At 58.0% G+C, this 20,156-nt stretch overlaps 1 protein-coding gene across 9 annotated transcripts in view; it reads right to left on the reverse strand.

Moving 5' to 3' along the window:
• Window positions 1-6,208: 6,208 nt before the first annotated feature.
• HS1BP3 (HCLS1 binding protein 3) overlaps window positions 6,209-20,156 on the reverse strand; it is a 45,369-nt gene continuing 31,421 nt past the window's right edge. Inside the window, exons 7-10 of one of the 9 annotated variants that reach the window (XR_011647455.1) lie at window positions 13,312-14,882; window positions 13,037-13,168; window positions 8,384-8,584; window positions 6,209-7,562 (exon numbers count right to left, since the gene is read on the reverse strand). Coding sequence is in view for 1 of the 9 variants with exons in the window: in XM_058287669.2 (XP_058143652.1) it covers window positions 14,624-14,882 (259 nt within the window). In the remaining 8 variants the exon portion in view is untranslated. Of the gene's footprint in view, window positions 7,935-8,383; window positions 8,585-12,305; window positions 14,883-20,156 lie in introns of those variants that run through there. The other 8 variants (XR_011647453.1, XR_011647454.1, XR_011647452.1 and 5 more) reach the window with 8 other exon arrangements.

Raw genomic sequence — 20,156 nt, forward strand, 5'->3', positions numbered from 1 at the left:
CGTGCACAAGGAGTGCACCCCAGAAGGAGAGCCGCCCTGCATGATAAAAGCGCAGCCTGCCCAGGAGTGGCGACGCACACACGGAGAGCTGACACAGCAAGATGATGCAACAAAAAGAGACACAGATTCCTGGTGCCACTGAGAATGCGAGCGGACGCAGAAGAACACACAGTGAATGGACACAAGAGAGCAGACAACAGGGGATGGGGAGAAAAATAAATAAAATAAATCTTTAAAAAAAAAAAAGAAAATACGCTTCTCAGGACCTGTAGCCCCGTAAAGAGGCCACACTCCCCGTGTTATGTAACAGGCTGGTCTTCAGAGCTGCTGGTGCCTCTGTCAAATGACCTCGGATTATCCGCTTCCTGAGCACCTGGGCTTGCTTTTCTATAATGTTTCAACCGCCTCCCCTGCTGCCAACCCGTCAGTCTCAGGTCACTGCCTGATGAGCTCTTTTCCACTCTTTCTAATCTGGCGCTTCTCATCTGCTGTTGTCGCGGAAAACACACAGACGTGTTAGGAGTGGGCGGGAACTAAGAGGAGAGAGACACATACCGCGCAGTCTCACGGGTAGGAAATAAGTAGAACAAGCAAACTCCTAGAGTCAGAATCCAGAATCCGGGTTAGCAGGGGACGGGGGATAGGGAATGGGGAGGGGGAATAGGGAATGGGGAGGTAAGGCTTCGAACGTCGAGTTTCTACGTGGGGCCATGGGAAATTTCTGGTCCTGGATGGTGCTGATGGTAGCAAAACATTGTGAAGGCAGTTAGCAGCTCTCACTGTGTCATTGATCGGTGTGGAAAGGGAGAAATTTTAGCATATATATTACTAGACCAAAAAATAAAAAAATAAAATCCACGGCACTGTGCAGCACAGCCGGGAACCCTAAGTTAAACCACGGACTCCAGCTACCAGTACAATGATAAAAATGTGCTTTCAGCAATTGTAGCCAATGTGCCACACCAGTGCAAGGTGAGAGGACAGGGTGGTCTATGCGAACCCTGTCTTTTATGCATGATTGTTCTGTAAACCCACAACACAAAACAAAAGGAAAAGGACGCAGCGAGAGGGCCCCCAAGAGAAGGCCTGCTAGCCCAGCTCCAGAGGGAGGAGTGCAAACCTGAGGACCTCTGTCAGTTGGGGTCAAACCACAAAGTGTCATGTAAATGATGTTAAAGAGTTTGGATTTTATCCCGAGGGCAGTTGGGAACGATTGAAGAACTTCAAAGGAAGTGAGGTGCTGTTATTTGTGCTTATAAAAGACTGCTAGGTCTGATTTAATGCTAGGATGATTTAATGGGTGGCACAAATGTTGGCAGGAAGACAAAGAGATGTGAGTGGAAGGAACTTGGACGGTGAAAAGATAGACCAGGGACCTTCTAAATGAGCCCTCTTCCAGGTGGTAAACCCAAGCACATTCTACCTTGAAGACGAGACACAGGAGAAATTTATCTCTGGCTTCTGTGCTAGGAAAAGCAAAACTTGCCCTAAGCTATAAACATATTTTGATCACATGGGCCTGTGACTCTTAAAAAAAAATTGCATTTTCCTCTTTGTTTTGGCCACTAGGAAGCTCTATGTACATTATTCCACTCCCTGATTTTACTCTCACCTAGCCCAGGTGCACACTTTCTTTTTGTCCAGAATTCTTTATCTATGTATTCTTTTGAATTATTTTCATAACTGGCATAAAATTATTTTTGGAATGAAGTGGAGTATAATGAAAGAAGTTTGTAAAAGTTAGACAGAAAACACTTAGAATCAATAGCTCTTGAAAGGACTCTCAAACCCTTATAGCTGCACATTTAGTGGAATTTTTTTTTTTAATAACCAAATGACTGTTTTGGTCTGGGCATATTTTTCTATGTTAAATACTGCTTTAAAAACCTGGTAAGACATATAGGAGGTCCAGGGTTCGAACCCAGGGCCTCCTGGCCTGTGTGGTGAGCTAGCCCAGGTGTAGTGCTGCCACGTGCAAGGAGTGCCATGCCGTGCAGGGGTGTACCCCATGTAGGGGAAACCCGTGCACAAGGAATGTGCCCCGCAAGGAGAGCAGCCCTGCACGATAAAAGCGCAGCCCACCCAAGAGTGGCACTGCACACAAGGAGAGCTGACGCAACAAGACACAACGGAAAAAGCCACAGATTCTCAGCACCGCTGAGAATGCAAGCAGATGCAGAACACGCAGTGAATGGACACAAGAGAGCAGCCAGGGCGGGGTGGGGGCACGGAAGGGGAGAAAAATAAATAAAATATAAATATTTTAAAAAACCACAAAAAACCTGGTATGACTTTGACACCAAAAGCACGAGCTACTAAAGAAAAAATAGTTAAATTGGTCTTCATCAAAATTTAAAACTTTTGTGCTTCAAAGAACACCATGAAGAAAATATAAGGGAGAAAATACTCACAAATCATATATTTAATAAGATACTTGTATTTAGAATATATAAAGAGCTCTTACAACTCAATAATAAAAAGACAACCCAACTTTAAAGTGGGCAATATGAATAGACATTTCCCCAAGGTAAATAGAAAAATGGCCAAAAAGTGCATGAAAAGATCCTCAGCCTCAATGGTCATTGGAGAAGTGCAAATAAAAATCACAATTGAGATACCACTGCACACCCACTAGGACGGCCATAATCAAAGGACAGACAATGACAGTGAAAAAATCAGAACCTCCAACACTGCTGGTGGGAATGTAAAATGGTGCAGCCACTTTGGAAGACAGTCTGGCATTTCCTCAAAAGGTAAACATAGAATTATTCTATGATCCAATAATTCTAATCCTAGGAGTCTACCCAAGAGAAAGGAAAGCATATGTCCACACAAAACCACAACGCGGCATTGTAGCAGCATTATTCTTAATAGCCAAAGGTGGAAACAATCCGAATGGACATCAGCCGTTGACTGGGTACAAAGAATGTAGCAGTCCATACAATGGAGTAGCATTTGCCCATAAAAATGAACGATGTGGGAAGCAGTTGTGGCTCAAGCGAGAGGGCTTCTGCCTACCATATGGGAGGACCTGGGTTTGATCCCTGGGGCCTCCTGCTGAAAAAGAAGAGAATGTGCGCCCATGTGGTGAGCCAGTGCCTGTGCAAGTGAGTCACGCAGCAAGATGATGATGCAACAAAAGAGAGATGAAGGGAAGAGTCAAGGTGAAGCACAGCAGAGACCAGGAACTGAGGTGGCACGATTGACAGGGAACCTCTCTCCACATCAGAGGTCCCCAGGATCAAATCCCAGTGAATCCTAGAGGAGAAAAAAATGAGAAAAGAAGACAAAAAAAGAGAAACAGATACAGAAGAGCACACAGCGAATGGAAACAGACAACAAAAACAGCAGGGTGTAGGAGGGGAAGGGGAAGGGGAAAATAAATAAATAAATCTTTAAAAAAAGAAAAGGAATGATGTGCTAATGCAAGCTAAAAAACCTAGATGAGCCTTGAAGGTGGCAGTAAGTGAAAGAAGCCAGACAGGACAGCAGACTTGTTGCATGCTTCCATTGGTAGGAAACGCCCAGAACAGGCCAAGCTGTGGAGACAGAAAGTCTGCCTAGAACAGCGGTCTCCTGGGCGGGTGGTGGCGTGCTAAGAGACACCGGGTTTCTTTGGGTCGATGAACACGTTCCACATGGCTCTATGCATATTTTTTAAAAATCAGTCAATTACCCACTTTCAAGGGATGAACTGTCTGGTGTGTGAACCACAGCTCAATAAAGGTGCTTATAAATGCTGGGCAGTCGCCCTGCTCGGCCGTGCAGCAGACGGGTCAGTGGGCCAGGGAGGCAGGTTCAAACTCAGCCAGAGGACGTGCCCCTCCAGGGGGCAGCACGAGTGGTGGCCCCCCTGTGCCCGGGCTGTCCCCTGCCATGCAGGGCCAAGCTACCTCCTGAGTGGGACCTCAGGCTGCCTCCATGGGCGCTGCCATGGGCTTGTGGACCCTAAAAAGGACAATTTGTCTGACTCTCGGCTGCTGAGAGGCTCGGGGCAGGTGCCGGGGGCAGAAGCCCTGCCCGGGTGGGGCAGGGTCCCACTGTCCCTGCAGGGTGCCGGGGGGAGCCATCAGGGGCCCTTCCCTGCACAGGGGCACACTGCCTCCCCCCGCCCTGCTTTTGAAGACCCCCAGAGATAGCCCAGGAGTCTGGAAGTTCTGAGCCAGAAAGCGGCCAAACACAGAGGCTTGGGCTGGGGGAGCCAGCAGGGGACCCCCCCCCTCCAGTCCGCTCTCCGGGGACCTCGGGGGCATTTCCTGGGCCCTCCAGGGTGCTGGACCGTGCTCCTTCTTCACGGGCATTCCCTCCATCCAGAAAAGCCCGAGAGGTGGATATTACCTCCCCCTTTAGGAGGAGGCAATGGACACCTGCCCAGGAGAGAAGCCAACGGAGCTCCGACTCAGCCGTTCTCCCCCCCACCCCATCCTGCCCCCTCATTTCCCTCCCCGCGTGCTGGGTGCTCGGCAGTCCCGGCTCCTGGGGTCTGACCAGCTCTGAACTTGAGGTCGGAGCTTCCGTTTGAATCTCGTGGGAGACAAGCAGCGTTAAGGAGGCTCCCACTTCTGGACCTCAGTCTCGGGGTGCTCTGTGCTGCGGGCAGACGAAGCAGGCATCTTGGCAGTGGCATCCCAGGCCTCCTTGAAGCCGGGCCGGGCTCCTGGGCAGCTCAGACGCAACAAGTGGGAGCGCCGCTGTGCTCGTGCCAGAGGCATCTCAGGCCTAGGGGGCTGCTGCAGCTCCCAGCAGCCCCTGCCCTGGGCTCAGCGTCTCTAGACACACGCTGACCCCTCTCCCTTCATTCCATGCACCGCCCCAATTTCCAAAGGCCCCCCTGCTCCACGTCACCCGACAGCCCCAAGTCTCTTGCCCTGGCACTCAAGGCCCATCTTCCTTCCTGGGCTTCACACCAGCCTTTGGCCCCCCTGTCCCCAGTCTGCACCTGCTCCCCGCCCCCAGCTACAATCCCTGCCTCGACTGAGCACTTTGGGAGGAGTTCCCTGGGCCTCTCCCTCGTGGCCTCGCGTGCTTGGCAGCCCCTCTCCTTTAGCTTGAAGGGGGGAGGGGGCACCTCACCCTGTTGGGGTCTGGAAAAGGCTGAGAAGAGCCCCGTCTGGGCTTGCCCGGCCGTGGGGAAAGCCAGCCCCCCAACGTTGCGGGCCTGTGTGGTGGGAGCTCGGGGGGCCCACGACCGCTCGGGAGGGCCCACTGTGGTTCCATGGCAGGCTGCCTCCAGCTGCAGGGCCTGCTGCACCTTCCTGCTAGTCGCAGAGGGGTCCCGGCCTCCTCGGGGGAGGCCAAGGCCTGAGCCACAGGACAAGTGGGCTCGGGGCACCGACCTAAAGACAGAGGCCTGGAGGAGCCAGCTCGGTGAGCCGCGGCCCCTTGGGCAGCTGTGAGGCCATCGTTACAGCCTGGGCAGTTCTCCGAGCCCAACGGGCAGCGCCAGGGCCCAGCAACTGCCAGGAGTGTGACAAAGCCCTTGTCACAGTGGGACACGTCCACATGCTCTCTCAGCAAGGATGGACCAAGGGCACCCAAAGCAAAGGAGGCTACCGAATTCTAAGAAGTAGAGTCAATAACTCTGAAATGTTATATATTCAACAAACAGAGGATATACACTTTTGAATGTCCGTTGAATGCTTACCAAAATGGTTGTAGACCCAGCTGCAAAGAAAAAAGTTTTAACTGTAAAAAAAAAAAAGAAGAGGGACAGATTCCCATTCTCAGGCCATAATGCCCTAGGAGTAGAAATAAATTACAAAAGGACAATGGGTAATGGTGATAAAACCTTGGAAACAAAAGCACAAATATAGAAATGCTCCTGGCATTTGACACAGCTTTCCAGTTTTAAACAGGAAATAAATACCATAAATTAAGATCTCTTGAAAACCAACGAAAATGAGAACCCTACATGATAAAATCTAGAGGAAGATGGCCAAAACTTTTGTAGGTTTAAATGCTTTTAAAATTAAACAAAAAAGGAAAGTAAATAAAAATTTGACGCAATTCTAAGTAAAACAACTCTAAAAGGAGAAACGAGTAGCTGAAAATAGAAATAAAGAGATAGAAAAACAGTAAAGTAGACCTTTAGAACCAAAAGCTGGTTCTTTGGAAAGAACAACAGAATAAACTCTGACAAATGTAACTCTCTTCCCCTTCCCCCAAAAAAGATTTAAAAAAATAGTAACTCCAGAAATGAATACTGAACTATAACCACAAATATGAAGATACTTTATTTTTTTGTTTTTTTTTTTAAGATAACTTTTAGTTATGGAAAAATATGATATATACTTGAAATCTGGATCAAGCGGAGGATTTTCTAGAAAAACATAAATCATCAAAATTGAATTAGAAAAATATGAGGAAATGAATATTCATAGAACAAACGGAGATCATTCTCAGTGAACGGGTCCCACAAAGTCTGAGCTCAGGAAGCTGTACTGGTGGGTGGTAGGTGAAGAGGACCCGAGGACTCCTGCCCTGTTCTCTCTGCCTTGTTGGCAGCCTGAGCCCTTCAAGCTTCTAAGTCCTCGATCTCTGCCACATGAAAATCATGCACCAGCATGGGAAGTACCTGCGCATTCCAAATCAAAGGGGCCTGATTGCAGTGCTGACTTCGAAGCTGCTCCAGGGGCCTGGGTGGACCACAAGGGTCTCTCCCCAGAGGGCTCATTTTCTGGAGAGTCCATGTAGCCCAAGCCAGGCTGCTTGGTGCTGGCACATTTGCCCTCTACCCAGGCTGCCCTCAGTGGGACTTGGGGAGGGAACGGAGTGAAGGCGGGGAGTGGCCGCCCCGCCGATCTGCTCGGCTGTACAAGGTGCTGAGCTGCCTCCAGGCCCTCTCTGCCTGCCCTGGGCCACACAGGGCCCCTCCAGGTGAGCTGAGAGGAGAGATGGACACGATAGAGAGGAGGAGGAGGTGAGTGGCCCAGGCAGGGAGGCCAGCCGTGAGCGCTTGGGGCTTCCTGGCCCACAGAGGCTTCTGAACCCTTGTTTCCCCCAAGGACACTTCGCCGGGAGCCACCAGCCCCTGCCCTCCATTCTGCTCATCTGCTGACCACCATCAGCCAGTGTTTGCCGAGCCTCACCAGGGACCCTGGGGACCCCCAAGGCTGAAGGTGGGGCACTGGCTGGGGGAGACCCCAAAGCAGCAGGGATCTTCTGGGTTAAGGGACCCCTCCCTGTGGTCCATTTTAAACAGCTTTATTGAAGCACAATATACCTACTGTAGAATTCTCCCAGTTCAAGTGTACAGTTTGGATAAAGGTACTTAGTCATGCAACCATCCATACCATCAAGTTCTAGGATAGTTCATCAGCCGTCGCCTCCACCCCCATCCCCATTCCCAGCCAGCCGCCAGCACAGGTCTGCCTCTCGCACTATGGATTGGCTTTTTCTAGAATGTCCTATGAATGGAATCATGCAGCATCTAGCTCTGGGTCTGGCTTCTTCCACGTGGTCTGTTTCTGAGGCCCCTCCCTTCCTTGGCAGCATCAGAGTACGGGTTGGCTCGGATCGCCGTCGATCCACTCGCCAGTTGAGGGATCCCCAGCGGTTTCCTTCTGCGTGGGAGCCGGGGATGCTGTCTGAATAAGGCCGCCGTGGGCACCCACGGTCGAACCCTGGCCTGCGGGGCTTCCTCTGGAAGGGGAGTGGTGGGGAAGGCAGGAGAGGAGGGAGTGGGGGGCGCCGCGGGGTGACGAGGCAGGGGTACCTCTGGCCCCTGGGGGTGGAGCGAGGCCAGAGACCGAAGCCTTTCCCTTGGCGCCCAGCGCCACCCCCCCCCCCCCCCCCCCCCCGCAGCCAGACCCGAGAACAAGCGGCCCCGGGCGGGGTGGGGCAGCCGGGGTTTGTTTCCTCGTCTCCATGGCAATACGTGCATCGCCGCGTGTCTGGGGCGCTGGGTGGCTGGTGAGCTCCGCGCCGCGGCGGTCCTTAGAGAGCCAGAAGGCCTTCCTCAGGGGCTGCTTGCAGGGACGCCGAGAGCGCGCTGCCCCCGCGGCCCGCCCCGGGGGGTTCTCCAACAGCTTTCGCGAGTGTGATGTGTCGTGGGCCTCGCGCCGCGGAGCGGGCAGGGGCGGGCGTGCGTCCCCGCGCAGGGGCCGGCCGTGCCCAGACAAACCCGCACGGCCGCTCCTCCCGCCGACGCGCTCTCCACACAACAGGACCCTGCCGGCTGCCCCCCGCACCCCGCATCCCGCTGACGGCACCGCAGACCCTGGACTCCTTCCTTGGTGCCAAACAGACAACTACCAACTCAAGGGTATTCTAATTATTCCCAAGAAGATACTCCCTAAATACCAGGCACTGACCTAAGCACCTTACAAACGTGAGCTCAGTTTGGGCCTTTTAACTATGCTCATGAGGCAGTGACTTTTCTTACCCCCATTTTCCAGCTGAGGAAACTGAGGCACAGAGCGATTAAGGGGCTGGCCCAGAATCACAGAGTGAAGAGCAGGAATTCGGCCCCCACTTTCGGCCACTGTGGTCTGCTGCCCGTGAAGTTTTGTTTTTCCAGTCCTTAGAATCTGTAGACGACTTTGCTGAGGTAGAACTTACATATCCTAAAATTCACTGAAATTTTCTGAAAATGAAATGATTTTTAGTAAATTTACAGTCATGCAACCATGGCAATACAATTCTAAAACATTCCATCACTCCCAAAAGATCCTCGGTGCCCAGTTGCAGTCGCTCCTGCCCTCCCCCAGGCCTGGGCAGCCCCTGATGTCCTTTCTGCTTTGCTAGAACTGCCTATCCTGGACATTTGGTGTAAATGGAATCATCCGATATGTGCTCTTGTGCACTGGCTTCTTTCAGGCACACGATGTCTTCGAGGTTCACCAGCACAGACCAAGCACTTCCTTCCGTTCTTTTGTTGAATAATATTCTGTTGCAGGGATACACCACATTTTGTTAATCTGCTCATCAGCTGATGGCCATCTGGGCTACTTCCACTTTGGGCAATGATGAATAATGCTGCGATGCTCATCTGAGGACAAATAGGTTTCATTTCTCTTTAAGTGTATCCATAGGTGTGGAATTGCTGGGTCATAGGGCACCTTGACGTTGAACCCTTTTTTAAGAACAAAACACTCCCAAACTGTTTTTGAAATGCTGCACCCTGTTCCCACACCCATGGAGTTTTCAGTCCGAGAGGCCGGGGTTCAAACCTCAGGGCAACCCTTCCCACCAGGCCGAGCCTATCGGAGGCCTTGACGCGCCCCGCATGCTGGCCTCGCGCCAGGGTCAACCCCTCCGCTGCTCTCAACGGTCTGAGAAACAGACGGACGAGAAACCAGCTGCTCCACTTTCTAATCTCAAAAATGTGCCCTCTGGACCCTAGCCATAAGTTCGGGGAAATCAGCAGGGCGGCCAGCAGACTGAAAGGAAAACGGAGACAGCAGGCGGAGAGGTCAAGGGTCATCTCACCGAGGAGGAAAGCCGATGCCAGGAAGCCGAGGCCCAGGGGCGACTCTCGGGCCCTGGGGGTTTCCCGGCTGCTCTCTCTTTGGCTGGCGGGCCTGTCCTGCCCTCCTGAGAAGCAGAGCGGAAGGCAGGGAGGCGCGAGAGGAGCCCGGGAGCTGCGGGAAAGCAGGCGAGGGAGGCCTCGCCCCGGGCCGGGCCTGCCGGGCATCGTGGGCTTGTGGCGTGTGGCCCCTCCACTGGCCCTCCACTGGCCCCTCCACTGGCCCTCCACGGGCCCCTCCACGTGGCACCCCACTGGCACCTCCACTGGTCCCTCCACACGTCCCTCCACACGTCCCTCCACACAGCCCCTCCACTGGCCCTCCACTGGCCCCTCCACACGGCCCCTCCACTGGCCCTCCACTGGCCCTCCACATGGCCCCTCCACTGGCCCTCCACTGGCCCTCCACGGGCCCCTCCACGTGGCCCCTCCACTGGCCCCTCCACTGGCCCCTCCACAGGCCCTCCACTGGCCCTCCACTGGCCCCTCCACACGGCCCCTCCACTGGCCCTCCACTGGCCCTCCACTGGTCCCTCCACTGGCCCTCCACTGGCCCCTCCACGTGGCCCCTCCACTGGCCCCTCCACACGGCCCTCCACTGGCCCCTCCACACGGCCCTCCACTGGCCCTCCACTGGCCCTCCACGGGCCCCTCCACGTGGCCCCTCCACTGGCCCCTCCACTGGCACTCCACATGGCCCCTCCACTGGCCCTCCACAGGCCCCTCCACGTGGCACCTCCACTGGCACCTCCACTGGCCCCTCCACACGGCCCTCCACTGACACTCCACTGGCCCTCCACTGGCCCCTTCACGTGGCACCTCCACTGGCCCCTCCACTGGCCTTCTATGCGGCCTGTCCACACGACCCTCCCCAGCACACCCCCTCTGCAGACAGGACATGAAATGCTGAGCTCGCAGGGCTGTGTCACGGCTGTGGCCTGTCAGGATCAGCAGTTGCCCACTGCAGCTCAGGCCTGGGTGGGCAGCCCCTTTCTGCGCCCACCATTGCCCGGGGAGGGGCCAAGGCTAAGGCCATGGGGCTCAGAGCGAGCAGCCTGCTCACATCCACTCACAGGCCACGTACAGATGCAGATGCCTCACTCTTCCCAGTGGCCCCCAAATCGCACCTTCTAACAGGGCTGCAGAACCGCCCCATACCAAAGGCCCTGGGGAAGGGTCCATGGGAGACCTCGCCACCGTGCCAGTCTGCAGAGCGGACACAGGGACGCAAAAGTCATCTTCCTGGAAGCTTCCAGAACCTTAGTGGCCAAGGCTGGGCTCAGGCTGCATGCAGCAACCGTCCGTGCCCGTTGAGTGTTCTGTGTTGCAGGAGCTCTTAGGCCACTGGCCAGGCCAGCTGGCCGGCGAGAGCCCCGGCCCTAAAAGCTGCTACCTGCCAAGGTGGCAGGGGGTCTTGGTGCTGCTTGGAGTCGCCCACAGAGATTCTGAACCCCTGAGCCCTGCACCAGGCGCTGCAGCTGCAGCCTGAGCAGGGAAGAGAAGTGAAATCCCTCGGCTTTCCATGTGGCCAGAGCTGTGGAAATACACAGCTCCAGGTCAGCCCTGGACGAGGGGCGCGATCATGCTGCTTAAGCAAACGGCCCGCTGAGCGCCCCTGCGGCCAGGGCCTGGGCTCACTCACCGAGCGGCACCACAGCGTCCGGCAGAGACCTCGGGGGAAGCCCGAGCAGTGCCAGCCAGGGCCCGGGCAGAGGCTGGGCCGAGCTGAAGTTGGCGGTGGCTTGGGAGTGCCCCTGAGCCACCCTGTCACTTTGCACCGGTACCCAGCCCGTTCTCTGGGCTGAGCCAGCGTAACCTGCTCACCGGCCGTGCTCCCAGCTTGGACGCAGCTTCACAGCCGCCCCGGCCCCTTCGCCCGAGCCCAGCGCAGCTCCCTGCACTTGGCACGGCAGCAGTAGACTCCGAGGGGAGGGCACATCCTGGAGCCGAGCAGAGTGGAGCCCGGGTTCTTCCGTGCTCGAGCGCTGCCTCAGCCGGCCACCCCTTGGGTCCTCGACCAGCGTTCCCCCCACTTCACGGCCTTTGGGCTGTACAGGTTGGAGAGGTCAACAAGGACCAACCAGAACCAGACTCGGAAAGGCCACATTCCAGGGGTGGGCTGGGGACGGGCCTGCTCTGGGCAGCAGGCACACCCAGCGGAGACGCAGCAGCTTCCGGGGCCCGTGCGGAGGTCGGCTGCCCTTCTCTCTCCCAGGGGGTGCAGAGCTGGCCGGTGGGGGGCTGGGGGCTTTCCACCTTGGACTCTCCCTGGAGCTTGGGGAGGAGACAGATGGAAGCAGAGCGCTGGGTACCAAAGCCATGGCGCATTGTGCATCTGCCATCACGCCACAGCGATGGCCGGCAGTGAAGACTGCAGGGCCTTGGTGGCGGCTGGACTTTTGCCACCTCACCTGCCATCAGGTGTGAAGGTTCACGCCTCACGGCAGTTGGCGGAGCCCACGGGAGGGGAGCACGGCCCCCCCGGAGGCATTGCACTGACGCGACGGGGGCCCCAGACCTCAGGAGGCAGGAGACAGCGGCAGGGCCGGGGCTTCCCCGAGGACGGGTGGGAGCGCGGCTTCCCGAGAGGAAGGCGCTGCGGGGAGAGGATGGGCCTGCCCCTGGCTGCCACTGTGTCCCGTCTGCCAGGTGCAGGGTGGCTTCCAGGTAAGCAAGCCCTTCCCACCCCAGGCTCGTGCCCCTTCCACTGCCACATGCTGCAGGCTCCTCAAAACGGACCAACTGCTGCAGCTAGGGGCTGAGACCCCAACTCCACGCAGCCAGCGAGATGCCTTCCCATCAGCTCCGGCAGCCCTGGCTTGCAGGGAGCTGCTTCTTCTTTTTCTTTTTTTTAAAGATTTATTTTTCTCTCCTCGTCCCCCAGTTGTTTGCTCTGTGTCCATTTGCTGTGTGTTCTTCTGTGTCTGCTTGCATTCTCGGCGGCACCGGGAATCTGTCTCTTTTTGTTGTGTCATCTTGATGCATCAGCTCTCCATGTGGGCATCGCCACTCCTGGGCAGGCTGCACTTTCTTTCGCCCTGGGCGGCTCTCCTTTTGGGGCGCACTCCTTGTGCGTGGGGCTCCCCTACGCGGGGGACACCCCTGCATGGCAGGGCACTCCTTGTGTGCATCAGCACTGCGCGTGGGCCAGCTCCACACGGGTCAAGGAGGCCTGGGGTTTGAACCCTGGACCTCCCATGTGGTAGGCGGACGCTCTATCAGTTGGGCCCCATCCGCTTCCGGAGCCTGCTTCCTGTTCTCCAGCGGATGTCAGTGTGCACAAGGGTTTGGCTTTGCAGTCTGTGGGTGCCGGGATGCAGCAGCTCTGAGAACACACCCCGGCAGGGGCACTCAGGCTGGGGGGCTGGACGGGCCTGCCTGCGGTGGACGAGCATCTCCAGGCACTACCCAGTGCCCCTGGGAGGAGGGGAGGGGTCCTCCTTCCCTGTGGGCAGAGCTGTGCCCTCTTCAGCGACCCGCTGAACCCCAAGAAAGCCTGGGCTCTGCTCCTCTGCGGAAGCTCCCGCAGCGAGAAAGAACGGCTGGTACTCACCCTCTCGCCGCACCCACCCTGCTGAGAAGCAGCCTGGGAGGCCCCACCGCCCCGTTATCCCAGCAGATGGAAGAGCACACAACAGGCTGGGATGCCACTACTGGCTTTACTGGATGCTGGTGGCACCGAGTGGCCAGCAGGTCCCAGGCCTGCAGGAGAAACGAGCTGCGATTAGAACGTCAGTTTCTGGAGGAGGAGATACTTGGCAGGTCTGTCCACAGAACCCGAGGCTCCCCGACCCCGGCCTGCTGTGCCCTCTGCCCCCAACCACCCCTGAAGCCTCCGCACTCACCAGGCACGTCTTTCAGCAAAGCGGGGCAGGGGCGGGGGAAGGAGGGGCAGGAGCTGGTGTCCAGGGGGCAAAGGGGCGGGAGGGGCCAGCCGGGCTCCGTCCTGCCGCCTCTTGGTGGAGGAGACCCCCACCTCTTCAGTAGGTGGGTGCAGGGCCCAGGGTGGGGCCTGGGCATGCCTGCCTGGGGGTGGGCTGGGGGCCTGGCCAGAGCAGAAGCTGAACAAGGAGTGTGGCCAGAAGCCTGCTGTCGAGGCTCCATGCACTGGGGCGCCAGGGCCTCTGGTCACAGCTGGGGACAGCCCCAGGGGGCTCTTGCCCCGTATCAGGAAAGGGTCTGGGGTCCTATTCCCAAGTGCCTCCATCCCAGTGAGGCAGGCAGGGCCAAGAACAAGAGCGGCCGTGACGTGTCAGGCACTGTACCCCAAAGCCCGTCGGTCCCTCCACACTGCCCTCCGTGCGCTGGGCGGGGCCCGGGGCGTCTCAAGCACTGACCCTACCTGACCCAGGCAGGGGACTTGGTGAAAGGCCTGGCAGCACCTGCTGCCCGCCAGACAAGGTGCCGGCGGCGGGGGCTGGGAGCTCCGTGTGTGGCCCCATCGCGAGGGGAGGCCCCTCCAGGCCCCACGGCAGGCCAGGGCGTGCTCTGGGTGGCGATGACCCGCTGTGCTTACGCTGCCACGGCGGGCACCGGCCTTCCCCGGGGAAGGGGTCCGGGGCTGCTCGGGGGGACCGTTCCACTGCAGAGGCGGGGGCTGGCCCGCCTTTCCCGAGCCGGGGCTGTGGTCCTCGGGGGACAGGCCCAGACAGGCTGGTGCTCCCAGGGCCCTCCCAGAGGCCAGAGTGGCCTGGCGTGGGCAAGGCCCACAGGGTGGCCCTGCGCCTGCTCTGGGGCCGCAGCGCCCACTGGGCACGAGTGAGGACGGGGCTTCTCTGTGCCACATGCGGCCTCTGGCAGAGGGCCCCCGAGGACTGCGCTGGGGCCTCCCTGGGACCCAAGGGCTGTCCTCTGGCCATGGGGCTGGGCCTCTGGCAGCAGGGCACGCCCCACTCACAATGCCCCACACGGCCACATGGCTGAGACGGGGGCTCAGCTCCACACCGCAAGGGTCCACTGTGACCCCAAGGCCTCCTGGCCCCGTGACGGTGCCCCAACTTGCTCATGTCCCCCCAGGAAAGGCTCTGCCTGGCCAGGGTCCCCAAGGGTCCTCTGTGACCCCACGGCCTGCCGGCCCCATGACGGTCCCCCACCTCACCCACACCCCCCCAGGAGAGGCTCTGCCTGGCCAGGGTCCCGGCAGAGGGGCGGGCAGGGTCAGAAGAGGCTGGGGGCGGCCCGGCCAGGGGCGTCGTGGTCCCGGATGTACTGCAAGATGTCCATCTCGTCCATGGCTTGGATCTGCTGCTGCTGCTGCCCGGTGGCCGCTGCCGGCGGGCCCGCGGTGGGGGCACCCGCCGGTTTCCTGGGTAGCGGCGGCTTGGCGGCCACGGGCGGCTTGGTGGCGACGGGCGGCTTGGCCTTGGGCGTGGGCTTGGCTCCCAGGTTCAGGATATGGTCCAAGTCCTCTTCCACTCTAGGGAGCCAAAGAGAGGGGCCCTGTGTGGAGCTTGCGGCCGCAGAAGGAGCCCCTTGGGCCGCAGGCCTGCCGCCCGGGCAGCAGGCCCCTGCAGGGAAGGACCAGCCCCGCCCCGCCCCCGAGGAGCGCCCCACGGCCCCACGACCCCAAGGGGCAGGGCCAGGGCCGGCCCGCGGCAGCTACTGGCGGCCGCTTCTCCAGGTGGCTTTCCCTCCAAGCCCTTCTAAGGAATGGGAACCGCTGCATGTCCGGAGCTCCTGCGTGGCGCTCAGTGCCAGAGCTACGTTACCTGGTTTCACCCCCGGACGCCCCTGCAGCCTAAGGGGGCAGCGAGATCGAGACAGGAGCTGGCGCGGCAGGGCCCGGCCCGAAGCAGCCTCTCCGGCCTCAGAAGCCGAGCGCTCACGTCCACTGAGGACAGTCATGGCGCAGGCAGGCCAAGGCCGCTCCAAGGGCCACTCCAGGGCAGCCCGAGCCCACCAGGCTGGAGTGGCCTCAGCCGGACCCCACCGAGGCGCCACTGCGGCAGGGACCGCCCAGCACCCCTCTGTGGCCCCGAAGACGGGCGCTGAAGGGCAGGACTTAGAAAGGCCCGGCCACTGCCTGGCTTGGGCCCCTGCTGCCAGCTCCTGGGGGAGTAGCCCCTTTCCTGGAGAAAGGTAGGACTGCGGGCCCTCCAGTCCACCCCATCCATCTTCCACGCCATCATGGCCGGACGCTCCACCTTCAATGCACTTAAAAGCCTCAAAATGCCGTTTTCACATGAGTAGTGTCTCGCCCTGTGATCCCCCGCTAAGGGGGGTGCAGGATTTAAACTGAGCATGGCACGCTTGGTTCTCTATGGAGCGTCCACTTCCCTGTGAGCTCCTATGCACTGAAGCCTTTTCACCAGCTGCAGGGCGGGGTTGATCCAGGCGCAGCTGGACCCTCTTCATGCCGAGGCCACAGACCCTCCCGAAGCCCCTTACGTCCTGCCCGGAGGGCAGCGGGGGGCTGGAGGGACTGCCCCCTCCAGTCTCTCAGAGGCAGGGGCTCTCTCTGACACGCCGTCCTCAGGAAGCTCCCCCTGGGGTCAGCCCGCTGCCCTCTTCTGCCCCTCCCGGGGTCTGAGGGGCCTCCCAGCCCTTGAGAGGAGAAGAGCTGAAAGTAATGACGGCGGCAGGGCCCGGCCCCCTCTGGCCTCGGTTTGTCCATTTGCCAGGGGCTAGGTGAGGTCACGGGACACTGAACTGACCAGGCCCGCCAGGGCCTCAGCCCCTGGGCAGGGAGCAGGGCATGCCCAGCTCATGTTCCGGGGCCCAGCGGCTCCACCCCTGCCCTCCTGGAGGAGCCGTGCACGGGCAGGTCTGGTCCGGAACCAGGACGCAGCAGGGGGCACACGGGGCGGGTGGGAAGGGGCTGAGGGCAACAACCCCGAGGCCGAGGTGGAGCTACGTGGAAACTTCCCAGGGGAACCCAGTGGGCCAGTTCTGGGGGGCCGGGGCCTGGCCACCTCAAGCTTTCTGGACCAGTGGTCAGCCACGTGGGGACCGGCGAGGGCCGTGCCGGTGGAGGGCAGAGACCTGCTGCCCGAGCTGACTCAAACCGGGGGGCCGCAGCCCCAACCCTGCCACCTGGGGCAGCCACGGTGCCACAGCTCAAAGGGTCAGAGAAGGGAGTGGCTCGGGGCCGGGCAGGCAGGGCCGGCGTCCCGGGGGGACGGGGCCTCCAGGGGGAGTTCTGGAAAAGCATCGGCAGAGCCGAGGCTGGAGGTGGGGATGGGGGCTGAGAGAGGAGCCGGCAGGCTCGAGAAGGGCTGGGCGGCGCCCCGAGGGCAGGCCCAGCGGGTGGAGGGGCAGAGGGGGCGCTGACGGGGGAGCTATGCTCCCCACTCACCCCGGGCTCTCGGCCCTCAGCCTCGTCCTTGGCGGAGCCCATTGCACGGGCCCCCTGGAGTAAGGCGCGGCCCAGGGCGCCAGGTGAGTCCTAGCCCTACTGCTGGAGCCTTCTAGGGAAAGCCACGGGAGGGGCCGCAGGTGGGTGGGAGCCAGAGGAGAAAGAGGACGTGGCCATGTGACCGGGGCGGCGGGGGCCAGAACCCACCGAGCCCGGGAGGAAACGGGGCTTCCCGCCTCTGACACCGCGTGGCTGTCCGTTCCCGCTGCCAGGGCAGGCCCTCTGCGCGGGGCCACGCGGCAGCCTGGCAGCTCGCTAAGAGCAGGGCGCCAGCACCGCGGCTCCTGGCGGAGGGGCGGCCTCTGGGTTCCAGCTGCTGACGGGGGCTCGGGGACCCCTGCCTCAGTCCTGGGGGGGCCTTCCTGTGATGTGACACTCCATGGGGAGAGGACTGGGGCCCCCCTGGGCAGCAGGGAAGCCCACCCACAGCCCCGGGCCTCCCCGGAGAGCCCGCCCCGCAGCCCCAGGCCCCGTGTGCCCGGGGCTCCCGGGGGTCCGTGGTGGCCCTGCCTTGTGCCCACGTGGCCCAGGCTGGCGGCCTCACCTCACCACCATGACCCCCACTGCTGGCTGGGCGCCCAAGAAGGGCTCGAGGGACCGAGTAGTCCTCAAACAGGGACCCCCAGGAAAATAAACAGCAGCGGAAAGCCTGGCTCAGAGCTGCCGAGATGCTGGGCTTTGGCCTGAGGTGGGAGGTGTGACAGAGGCGGCCACACGGGGTGGGAGGATGGGCTGGAGCTGTGCAGGGTCTGCGTGGCTGCAGGGGCAGCCCCCTCCTGATAGGGCTCAGGGGGCCCTATCTCCATCGGGCCCCCTGAGCCCCACAATCCACGTCCCAGCTTCCCCTTCTTCCAGCCCTGCTGGGGGCTGAGAGGAGCTTCGAAGACCACGGCCCCAGCTGCCCCCCGGGGCCCTGCAGAGGACGGAGCTCGGCTGTGACCACACCTGGAGGCCACACACTGTGCCACCGCCCAGTAAGAGGAGCGGAGACCGTTCAGCCGCCAAGTCCTGCGCGTCGCGCCATGCCACCCTGTCCTGAGCCACTGTGCCCTGCCCTGAGCCACCATGCCCTGCCCCGTCCCTGCCTGGTGCCCCCCTGCCCTGCCCCGCCCCCCACGCGCCCCTGTCCCCCCTCCACCCGAGGATGGCTTGCACTGAGCTTGCTGACAGGATGAACGAGTGGGTGAAAGCACGAATGCACAGCTGATACAGGAAGGGCACAAAGAAGAATAAAACATGGTTCCTGCTCTGGAGAAGCTTATTTTCTGTTACGGGACATCTCTTAAAAGTGGGGACTTCTGGTAGGCCAAGATGGCGGCAAAAAACGCTCCAGCGTTCTGCTCCCCAACAGGATATTTGAGCCACCAGCAAAAACTGGCAGAGCCATCTACCTCGAAACTCCGGACGACGTCTAAAGGGTTGCAATAATTAGGCAAGAGCCGAATCAAGGAAATGCAACTTAAACTGGTAGGAGGAGCCTGTGGTGCCCTCACTGGCGCTGCCCGCCCCTCCCGGCGTCATGTGGGCCAGCCGCGCTCCCACTGCGGGCGCTGGTCCAGCTCCGAGGGAGGAGGGCAACCCGTGCACACACCATGCTGCCTGTGTGGCCATGCTGATTCACCGAGGCAACCTGGAATTTGCCCTCCCAGGACTTGCCCTGCAGGCAGAAGCAGCTTGCACAGCTCTAGTACAAAAATCAAACAAAAGCAGCTGGGGGCAAAGGGAAACAGTTTTAAGAAATTCAGTAAATCACCCAGGAGAGGTCAGAGTCTATTTCATAGGGAGTCATAGGGAGAAGAGGGGACTTCAGATTCCTGTAAATGGAGGAATTCCTAGGGCCACGCACAAGCCCAGGACAAGACGGAGGCTCAGAAATGCCAGAGGACGCCGCCTTCCAGCCCGGACTGATCTTGACAGGAGGCTAAATGCGCAAGGAGAGCAACGGCCATCACAGGGCCAAGGTGCAAAGACTGTCAAAGGTGGTTTTTGCATTGGTTTGTCTGTTTTTTGTTAGCTCCTGGCCATCAAGGAAATCTGACATCTCACTAGCTGGATGCACACTTAAGAAACACACAGCTCAGGAACTAAATCCTAGAGTTAGCACGTTTAAATATTAAAACATACAATGCGTAACAGAACATTACAACATAAAGAAACAACCAAAGGAATAAGATAAAAGTTCAGAAAATATCAATGAAAAAGATTAGACTTTGGACATACCAGAAAAAGATGTAATATGCTCCAAGAGATAAAGGAAACATGGAAAAATAACTGAGCAACATGAAGAAAATGATAAATGACCAAAATGAGAATCTCAATAAAGAGACAGAAATTTTAAAAAAGAACCAATCAGAAATATTGGGGTTGAAGACCACAATGAATGAAATTTAAAAATTCCCTACAGGGTTTCAATAGCAGATGAGAACTGGCAGAAGAAAGCATCGGTGAAGTCAAAGATAAGACAATTGCAATGATTGAGGCTGAGATACAGAAAGAAAAAAGAAAGAAAAAACATGAACAGAGCTTCAGAAACCTGTGAGATGCCATTACATGCACAAATATATGCATAACGGGAATCCCAGAAGGAGAAGAAAGAGGGAAAGGGGCAAAAGGAATATTCAAAGAAATAATGACAGAAAACTGCCCAAATACAACAAAAGCCACAAATACACACATTCAAAAAGTCCAATGACTCCAATCAGGATAAACTCGAAGAGAAGCATGCCCAGATATACAGTCGTCAAACTGTCAGATGCCAAAGATGAAGAGCGTTTTGAAAGCTGAAAGAGAGAAGCAGTGTGTAATGTAAAAGGAAACCCCAATAGAGTAAGGTCAATTTCGCATCAGAAACCAGAAAGACAAGAAGGCAGAGGGATGAAATATTAAAGCGCTGAAAGAAACCAATTACCAACCAGGAATTTTATATCTAGTGAGCCTGTCTTTCAAAAATGAGGGCAAGATTAAGATATTCCTAGATAAACAGAAGCTGAGGGAGTTCATCACCGCTAGATCTGCCCTTCAAGCAATGCTAAAGGGAGTTCTTTAGAATGAAAGGAAAGGACACGAGACAGTAGATGGAGGAGGCATAAAGAAATACAAACCTCTAGTAGAGGTAACATATGGGTAATTTTGTGAATGCCAGTACCATTGTATTGTATTTTTTGGTATGCAATGCACTTTTTACTTCGAAAGCGCAAAGGCATAAATGGTAACGATGCACTTACGGTTCTGGACACACAATATATAAAGATATAATCTGTAACAAACACAACAAAAAGGTGGGGGGATGGAGAGGTGCAGGAAAAGTGTTTGTATATGCTATTTAAGTTAGTATGG

This window comes from Dasypus novemcinctus, chromosome 25, assembly GCF_030445035.2.
Source record: "Dasypus novemcinctus isolate mDasNov1 chromosome 25, mDasNov1.1.hap2, whole genome shotgun sequence".
Classification (NCBI taxonomy): domain Eukaryota; kingdom Metazoa; phylum Chordata; class Mammalia; order Cingulata; family Dasypodidae; genus Dasypus; species Dasypus novemcinctus.